This window comes from Pituophis catenifer, unplaced genomic scaffold (assembly GCF_029215685.1).
Source record: "Pituophis catenifer annectens isolate HBS135680 unplaced genomic scaffold, rPitCat1.0.hap2 SCAF_2, whole genome shotgun sequence".
NCBI classification, from domain to species: Eukaryota; Metazoa; Chordata; class Lepidosauria; order Squamata; family Colubridae; genus Pituophis; species Pituophis catenifer.
This window is the reverse complement of record NW_027256882.1, coordinates 685,247-695,463: the sequence shown is the minus strand read 5'-3', so window position 1 is coordinate 695,463 and position 10,217 is coordinate 685,247. Positions and strand designations below refer to the sequence as shown.

The window sequence follows — 10,217 nt, the reverse complement described above, 5'->3', positions numbered from 1 at the left end:
GGAGTTCAGGTTGCAGAATCAAACATGAAATTGTTTCAAAATAACTATGAGGTGTTGTGGCGAGAGGTGCAGAAAGATATGGAGACTTGGAAAAAACTGCAGCTGTCTCTACTTGGAAGAATAGCAGCAGTTAAGATGAACATTTTGCCAAGATTTCTTTTTTTGTTTCAAATGATTCCGGTGCTTAAAAGTGATAAACAATTGAAAGTTTGGCAATCTGGAGTGAATAAGTTTGTCTGGAACGAGAAGAAGCCGAGAGTGAAATTGAAAATTATGCAAGATGTTCCAGAAAGAGGAGGTCTTAAACTTCCAAACCTACAGCTATATTATGATGCAGCAGCTTTAACTTTAACAAGTGATTGGTTTGGAAGGAAAAAGACTGGAATATTGAATGCAGAAAGTTTTGATCTTCAATTTGGATGGCATGCTTACTTATTCTACGACGACAAAGTAGATAAAGTATTTAAAAGTCATATACTTAGAGATTCTTTGATGAGAGTTTGGAAGAAGCACCGACTCAAATGGGATTATAAAATACCGCTATGGCTGGATCTTGGTCATACTTTGTGGAATACAAATATAATGTCACTCGGGGGGTTTTTATATAAAGAGGTTCTTTTTACAGATGCGGGCAGATGGCAGCTGAAGACATTGCAGACACTGTTGGACAAAGGGATTAATTTAACTTGGTTACAATATAATCAATTACAATTGAGATGGAAAGAGGACCAAAAAACTGGTATTATGTTGCACGAGGAAGAATTGGTTAGACATATAAGAGAGAAAGGTCCAATGCATATCAAAAGGCTTTATAATGTTTTGCTAGAAAGAGATTCAGAAACTGAATTAGTTAAAGACTGTATGATTAAGTGGGCACAGAATTTTGAAGAACCAGTGATGCTGGAAACATGGGAAAAAATTTGGGTTCAGAATGTTAAATTTACACAGTCGCAGAACCTGAGGGAAAATTTCTACAAAATGTTTTATAGATGGCATTTAGATCCTAAAAAATTGTCATGTATGTACCCTAATGTTCAGCCAAAATGTTGGAGATGTGAATGTTTGGATGCTACGTATTATCATGTTTGGTGGACCTGTAGGAAAGTTAAGGCTTTTTGGATAAAAATTTGGTGGGTCATGCAGAATGTTTTGAAGAAAAAAATTCAATTTTCTCCACAACTGTTTTTATTGGGTATAGTTAAGGGTTTTACACTGGGTGAAACAAAATTGATATTGTATATGATAACAGCAGCAAGATTGTTGATAGGTAAATATTGGAAGAATGAAGCTTTGCCCACTATTGAGGAATGGACTTTGAAGATGGCCAGTTTTGCAGAGATGGCGAAGATTTCAGCATATTTAAAAGATTGTTCACAAGAGACTTATGAGTGGGAATGGAAAAGGTGGATAGAATATGTTCAGAACAAATACCAAACTAGAAAGTATCAAATAGCTTTTATTTGAAAATAATGTATTAGAAATATTTTAATGTATTAGAAATTTTTTAATGTAATGAGATAAAGAGAAAAATTATACAGGGGAGGGAGGGGTTCAAGTTTATATATAAGTGTTATATTAGGGTTCTTTATGAGTATGAGTATATTATAGGGAAGTCTGGGGGGAGGGGAGGGTTAGGGAGGGTTAGGGAGGTTGGGAAGTTTGGGGGGGGGGAAAGGGGTGAAAATGTAATTGTAAAACTTTTGCAATAAAAAAAAAAGACTTTTTTCCCTTCCTCTAAACCAGGTGGGAGCAGGACCAGCACTTAACGCATCCGGCCCGCAGGCCACGAGTTTGACACCCCTGTTTTAGAGAGTCATTGAGGCCACTTAGAGGTTGAGCTGTGTCCTCGGGGTCACCTAAGTAGTGCAAGTGGGTGTGGAGCCTTTTTGGAATTGCAGAGAGGACTGTGTTGAGGACTGGAGATAGATGATGTTGTATCCCTCTCCCTCCCCCTCCCCCTCCTTCCCAATCTGGGAAGCCTTGTCTCCTCTGCAGATGCATCATGTTAACATAACTATCTCATTTCTTATCTTGTCCTTCCCTAGTTTCATCACAATTTATATTATTAATTAATTCATTTTACACTTTAATAATTATCTTAAATTAGTTTTACATTCTTTGTATGTTTATTTCTTTTGATTTTAAATAACCTTAATTGTCAAAACAAGCATACAAACTCAATAATAACTGCAATAAATAATTAAGTGTTACGAGCCTAATAAACTACTTCATGATCAGATTCCGACTTTTATCATTAAATGTTCCTTAGTATTTAGATCTGGTCTCAGGATGATAATGTAGCACTTGGGGAAGAAGATGCAGCCCAGCAGGCCAGCCCCAGAAGCCAAGATGGAGAAAACCTGCACGGCCACCATGTATTTCCCTTTGGTGCTCAAGTAGGTGGGCAGGAAGGAGATCCAGACGCTGCAGAAGACCAGCATGCTGAAGGTGATCAGTTTGGCTTCGTTGAAGGCCCCAGGCAGGTTCCTGGCCAGGAAAGCCACTGTGAAGCAAATGGCAGCAAGGAAACCCATGTAGCAGAGAACCACATAAAACATGGTCACAGAGCCTTCATTGCACTGAAGGATGATCACTCCTGATTGGGAGTGCAGGTCAAAATCAGGAAACGGAGGAGAAACTCCCAGCCAGATTGCACAAATGACAATTTTTCCAGCAGAACCAGAAAGGATGATGGAGTTGGCCAAGCTCTTCCCCAACCATCTCCTCACCCTGTTCCCTGGTTTCGTGGCCAGGAAGGCCAGCACTACCATGATTGTTTTGGCTAACACACAAGACACAGCTACTGAGAAGATGATGCTGAACATTGTTTGTCGGAGAAGGCAGGCGGCTTTCCTTGGTCGGCCAATGAAGAAAAAGGAGGACAAGAAGCAAAGCAAGAGGGAAACCAGGAGGATGTAGGACAGGTCCCGGTTGTTAGCTTTGACAATGGGAGTTTCTAGGTATTTAAGGAATATGACTAAAACAAGGCCTGTTGTTAGAAACAAGAGTACAGCAAAGGAGACCAGGATGATGCCCAGAAGTTCTTCATAGGACAGGAAGGTTATTCTTTTGGGGATACATTGGATTCTGTCATCAGTGGAATATTTGTAATCTGGGCACCTGGTGCATTTTTCAGCATCTGAGAAAACAGTAAGTATTATTATTTTTTTAGTCTCTCCTTTCACATTCCAAGAAAGACCTTCTTTGGATGACAGCTGATACCGAAGACACAGGAAAGCCAGAGTTCCTCTCATGTCACCCACCTTCCTGTGTGGAGATGGTCCCCTTCGGACAAGGAATACAATCATAGCAGCAAATGGGTTCTTCTTTCCGAGCCCGTTTTACAAATCCAGGGTGACAATTGTCCACACATTTGGACTGAGGCAGAGACTAAGCAGAGAAAAAACATTCTAAAATATTTGCCATATTTTTATTTATTAGATTGATTGTTGATTAAAATAAAATGAAACTGTGCTTAAGAAAAACACTTCTGAGCAATAGATCAGGAAAACATAAAACATTGTAAAACCACTCCCCTTTGAAAATAATCCAAATCCTTCTTCCAGTTAAAATATGAAGAAAAAATTCCTCACAGACTAGGTCTGTCAACCTCAAATGAGGTATTATTTAGTTATATCTGTACACTTATATTTTCAATTCATACAGCTGCCATACTGGTGAAATAAGACTAAACATTACTGCCTAATTTCTAGAATTATAGTGAGGATGAGTGGAGGTGAAATCATGAGAACGTGTCACTTAAAAAGGGTAAGCCGGGCATGTTTTTCTGCAGCCCATGGGACATTTAAGACAAGGTCGTATCCATTGAAGAATTACAGTTTTGTTGTTAGTCGCTACTTGTGTCCAACAATTTGAGCCCCCAAGAACCATAGCACTCCAGGACTCCCTGTCCTCCATTGCCTCTCAAAATTAGAACTACAATTAGATGACATGGAAAGACAGTCCCACATTTATTTACCACTTAAATTTGGAGAATTCTTTGTTTCAGTGGAAGACTTAACATAGCTGACGATCAAGATAAACAATTGCATTCAAGGGTTTTTAGATGGATTACAAGCCAAAGATCAAATCTAAGTAGCATTCCATTACAAATTGATCCGCATTGTCTCATTATTTCAAGAGTTAAAAAAGTTTTCCATTTTCAGTCCTTCATTTTTCTACTTCAAGGCATTATCTCATATCGGACAAGTCATTGTGGTTCCACATTGATTGAACACCTTGGATGACCCTCCTAGCAGCAGTAGGCCTATCCCAGTGGGATGAAACAGAGGCATGAATAACTGTGGTCAGATATGGGCTGTTAAAAAATATCTGTGCCTGCTCTTTCAGGGGATCCTAACACCAACCATATAGACTGAGAAAAGTTGCCAATATTTTCAACCACCTTGTTGAGCAACTTTAGCCGTGAAAGAGCATCTTGGTCGATAAGACGCCTCTGTCTTTCAAAACTCCCCAGTTGCTCTTTGATGGGATCCTCATTGGGGAAAAGCAACCAACTTATGATATTCAGATCTGCTGCTACATTTCCACTTTGGTCCAAGTATAGTTTCTCCCAGGAAAAATTGCAAAACTCATTCTTCTTCAGAAAGGGATGGAACTAGAATTGAAACATCCAGAAATTTTGAAAGCAACTTGAAACAACCTAAAAGGAGGAGCAATTTTAAAGCTGAGCTTGTGAACAAGAGATGTCCAGTCCCCTCTTCACTATTTGCCTGAATAGCAATAGCACTTAGACTTATATACCAGGGGTGGGTTCTAATTTTTTTTACTACCAGTTCTGTGGGCGTGGTTTGGAGGTCATGTGACTAGGTGGGCGTGGCTAGCTGGTCATGTGACTGGGTGGCCATGGCTATGTGTATAGGACTACTCAGAGGGCTGAAAAAAGTCATTTCTGACAGGTCCTCGCACTTGTGACTGCCCCTCACATTTATGACCATCCTCACATTTATGCCCATGCAGCATTCTTAACAACCATGTCACTCATTTCCCAACTGCTTTTCTTCACCATGGTGATAAGATACAGCAAAAAACGTAAAATGTGAGGACAGTCATAAGTTTGAGGACTGGTCAAAAGTGTGAGGACCAGTCAAAAATAACTTTGTCAGCCCTCTGAGTAGTCCATATGCACAAAAGGACTACCCAGAGGGCTGAAAAAAGTGATTTCTGACAGGTCCTCGCACTTTTGACCGGTCTTCGCACTTATGACTGGTCATCATTTATTCCCATTTTTACTTTCTTAACAACCATGTCACTCATTTCACAACTGCTTCTCTTCACCATGGTGACAAGATAGGGCAAAAACGTAAAATCTGAGAACAGTCGTAAGTTCGAGGACTGGTCAAAAGTGCGAGGACCAGTCAAAAATAACTTTTTCAGCCCTCTGAGTAGTCCATAGGCATAAAAGGATGCAGCAATAGAGAGGGATGAAGGAAGGGAAGAGAAATTAGAGTAGGAGTGAGGGTAAGAGAGGGAGGAAGAGAGGAGGAGAAGGAGAAAGGAAGAGGAAGTAGGGAGGAGAAGAAGAGGGGGGAGAGAAAGTAAGAAGGAAAGAAAAGAGAGAGGTGGTAGGTTTGAGGAGAATTATTGCTGTACAATAAAAAAGATGAAAGGGAAGAAAGCCAACCCCAAACAAATATAAAGATATTAAGATAAAGAATGAATTGTTAAACTTTAAAGAATAAAAGAGAACAAATATGAATAAATAGCAATAATTAGAAACACACATACAAACATACAATGTATTTTCTTTGAACAGAGTAATTGGCTGGTTCACAAATTTAAACAGTGTTTAGTCATTTCAACTAAATTTACAATTTCTATATTTCCTTTTTGCCATATTTATTCCTCAACTATTTTTTTAAAAAAACAATATTACACTTCATCCTCATCTCTAATCTTAATCAAATTCAATTTTTCCCTTCTATTCTATTTTATACCCCTTCCCATTGTCATCTATTTTTATATCCATCTTCACATTGGTTAATTATGTAATAGAGTTGTTTAATACAAATTCAACATTTTAATATAAATCAATTAGTTATATAACTATCTTTTTTGTATATTAATCAATATGAACATGAATATTCCAATTATTTCCATGCAATCCAATTTCTTACAAATCAATTAATTATATTTACCAATAATAATAAACCAAATAATTTCCCCCATATATTCCTCCAAACCACAACTTAACCATTTCTGCTTTCAACACAATATACAATTAATTGTATCTCAATTATTACAATTCCCTAGTTAAATAGAGCTTTTTTTCTTTTGTGTTTTAAAATCTTGAACTCTCCTCTTTTGCCCTAAATTTCCCATTGTTTGCAGTTTTGCACCTACCTTTTTTGGTGAGGAAAAAGAAAAAGAAATCTCTCTCTGCCTCATTTTCTCAGGTTGCAGCAAAGACCCTGCTTAACTTTCAGTTTCATTTTTTCAGCATAGCTAGGGGAAAAAAAATCTGCTCCAGCACTCTTTGCAGAGCCCTGCGCAAAACAGCTGAAAGCAAATCAGTTGAGAGTTGGGAGGCCGAACTAATCAACTGGTGCTACTTAACCTATACTGAAGCTGAAAGGGGCGGCCCTTTGAAGCCCGGTGGCAAGAGTTTAAACAGTTTTTTTTCCCTCTAGCCATCAGCTGGGACTCAGGAGGCAGCATAGATTGGGAATGGGCAGGGTAAGTGAACGGCGACCGGGCCGGGAACCGGTTCGGGATCGTGGCCAGCCAATCTTATTACCGGTTCTCCGAACTATTAAATATTTTTACTACTGGTTCTTGAGAACCAGTGCGAACCGGGAGCAACCCACAACTGATATATACCACTTCACAGTGCTTTTACAGCCCTCTCTAAATGGTTTATAGAATCAGCATATTGCCCCCAACAATCTAGGTACCCATTTTACCAACACTGATAGGATGGAAGGCTGAGTCAACCTTGAGCTGGTCAGGATCAAACTCCTGGCAGTGAGCAGTGAGTTAGGGTTAGGGTTAGGGTTAGGGTCAATGCAAAGACTGAGTATCCATCAGTCTGAAAGGCTTTAACTGGATTCTTGCAGTGAGGAAGGGTTAGGAGAAATGCTCCCAGGTTTAGCTGAAATTTATGAATATAAAATTCTATCATGCTAAATACAAACCCATAAGTACAGGAATTTATTTAAAATGTATACATTTTAAATAATTTTATAATAGCAGTGTTTAATAACAAAATATAATTGTCACAGTGCCTGCTCTTTGGAACATAATCCTGTGAACTAAATCTGGCCTCCGCTTGGCCAAACCTTTTGGTTTTTTGGAGAACAATTGTTCCCCTACATCAGCATTGGATTTTTTTCTAAATAGAAACTAAGTTTGATGGATCCTTGTCAGGACCCCATACCTGCCATGGCTCTAGCCTTGGAGCCCCCAATCTCTCTTTCTTCTCCATTTTTCTCCTCCTAGATATTGAGGAATATGCAACATTCAAAACATGGGCCAGAGTCTTAACAATACTGTAAAAACGGAGGTCATTTTTTATCTGAATTCTATTCTTTTTCTCTTGCATGTCCAGTGGTGCTATCTGGGTGCATCGTCTCCGGCCCTTGACAGAAAGGACATGCTTTGAAAAAGAACAGCGAAAAGACTGGTCTTCAAATTTGGAATCCTTAAAAAGATTGGGTTGAAAGGCGTCATCATTTGGCCATTTTCTTTCCTGAAAAGCAAAATTCCAAATGCTATGGATATATTTGAAAAGTGTATCCCTTCTCATTGACACTTTCTCCACAATTGTGGTGATCCAGACTTTCCCTTCAATGGGTCCTGGCAAACCTTCAATTGTTAAATGGATATGGCGAGCTCTATCCACAAGGGAAGCAAATTCTATGAAGTGTACAAAGACATTGACTTGTTTCCACTTAGAAATGGCACGTCTAAGAGGTTCTGAAGCTCTAGCCATTGAGAATTGTTGTGAGATAACCACACAAATTCCATTTCTGACAAGCATAGGAGTGAAAGTTCTCATGAAATTCTCTCCCTCCTCTGTGTCTGGTGCAAAGAGACCAATCAAAGTCCATCTGAAATGGAGGAGGAGTTGGACAATTCCTGGATACTGGATCCCATTTGGGGGGAGCATCTGATGGAAAAAAGGCATTTGACTTTTATCACTCAAAGCCTCTGAAACAATTCCATAACTGATCTGAAAAATCAATGAAGAATGGTGTATTATGGTTAGATCAGATCAAGTCCAAAATGTAAGTTTTTTACACATCCAGTGTGGTTCTCACAAACATATTAGAATAGTCCAGCAGTCACCAACTGGTTGTCCAAGGACCACTGGTGGTCTGCAATGAAATTTTGGTGTTCTGCAGGAAAATTATTTGCATTTTTTATATTGCACTAAATACTATCTTTTTAGAAATTTCATATTAGTGGTCCATGGGATTTAAAATTATGGATTTGGTGGTCCCTGAGGTCCGAAAGATTGGTGACCACTGGAACAGTCTATTGTTATTAACCCTTAAGCCATATCAAGATAAAGAATACAAAATGCAGAATATTAACAAGATTAAATATAATCATTTCTCTAATCTGGAGTCTAAGATACTGCTCTTTCTCTTTTCTAATAAAATTGACATTCAGATAATACATGTCCTATGTCTTCTATCTCTAGAGCACTACAAGTGCAAATCAGTTCCTTTTAGAGATTTGCTTAAATATTCCCTTTTTAACATTATGTCCAGCTGCTCAAGTTTTGCTCGAGGAGATGTTTAGACCTCCTCCCCACTCTGGATCCCAATCCCTACCCATGACAAAGGCCATGAGAAAAGCAGTTCATGATTTCCATAAAAAAGATATGATTGAATCTATTACCCACCCACCAACAACCTGCTCACTTTGCCAGATAGAGAAACAAAAAAACAAACCTGTGGGACTTTGTAGGGGCCTACTAATGTTGACATCTGAATGGAGATGTCATCAACAGATCCATCAAGAACAGCCATCAGGTTGTCCTTCCTTCCACAGCTGTAGTTGGGAACATTGGCTTCTCCAGTAGAAAGCATGTCCAGCAAGGCATCTGAAGTCCCAACGGTGTTCAAATAATTGTCATGGATGTTGTAGCCAAGTGTGAGATTGTACAAAAGCTGCGATTTCTTGTTGACTTGTTGAATGCCAAAAATGAAATGTAGGATTCTTGTTGCATCAGTAAATGAACTACTGTAAAAAAAATGTTCATCATAGCATCATCTCTAACAACAACAACAAAATATGTTTATATTTATTTCTCTTTCTCTCCACAAGCCCATTCAATCTTAAGCCAGAAGTGTCCAACATAAGAATAAAGTTATAGTCACCCATCACCGTTTAATTATTATGTTGAGAAGGTGGGGTGGAGATTTAATATTTAAAATATATCATTATTTGTAATAGTGCTCATTTTTAATTTATGCAATGATCAAGATTCAAAATCATTCAATCATTAAAATAGAATCATCAGCAAAGAGGACTTATAAATGATCCAGAAAAGCAATTCTAAAAACAAGCCATCTTCTATTCCATACCAGTGCCAGGCAAGGAATATCAATGAATGGTTATAAAAATAGGAAAATGGGTGGGGCAGAGGAAACTACAAACTTTTCAATCAGCTAGTTGTGATTAATTCAGGATTTTATGAGAGGGGAGAATAATTTGAACTTTGGAGGGCGGGGCTGTTTCATCTTTGGATTTGGGTCTCTTAAAATAAGACATAAGAGAGAATCCATGGAAATCCAAATGATTCAAGAAATGAAACAGGTCCTGCAATATAGGAGTAACTGAAAGAAACGAACAAGAGTGTTAGGACTGCAAATGGAATGAAGGCAACTCCATCACACTGAATGACTTACGAGGGAGCTTGAGTATAAGGAGCTGTGTTGAAAGACAGCATTATTTCGGATATTATTGTGGCAATGGAGACTATACTAATGTGGTGATCTCCTGGCCTGTAATAGCTCCGTAGTTTTCTTCCCTCATGTTCCTCCAAACTCAGCAGGCACTTCATTCTCAGCTTCCCAGAAACTGGCTGGGACATCAGTAGCAGCAGAAGCAGAAGGAGGAGGTCCATAATTCATGGGGCTGAATCAATCCCCTTCCTGTTTCTAAGGAAGAACAAGAGCATTCAAAGAATTCAAAGCACCATTCAACAATGGAAATGAGAGTGACTTTCTTGAATGAGAGAGATATTA

General features: G+C 38.7%; 1 protein-coding gene across 1 annotated transcript; it reads right to left on the bottom strand.

Annotated features, from left to right (window-relative positions):
- Nucleotides 1-2,234: 2,234 nt before the first annotated feature.
- LOC139310614 (vomeronasal type-2 receptor 26-like) lies at nt 2,235-8,146 on the bottom strand. Its single transcript, XM_070934805.1, has 4 exons — nt 7,397-8,146; nt 4,406-4,618; nt 3,264-3,390; nt 2,235-3,139 (listed from the first exon to the last, which is right to left on the bottom strand). Exons 1-4 carry the CDS (start codon nt 8,144-8,146, stop codon nt 2,235-2,237), a joined length of 1,995 nt encoding a protein of 664 aa, XP_070790906.1.
- Between the last annotated feature and the right edge of the window lie 2,071 nt (nt 8,147-10,217).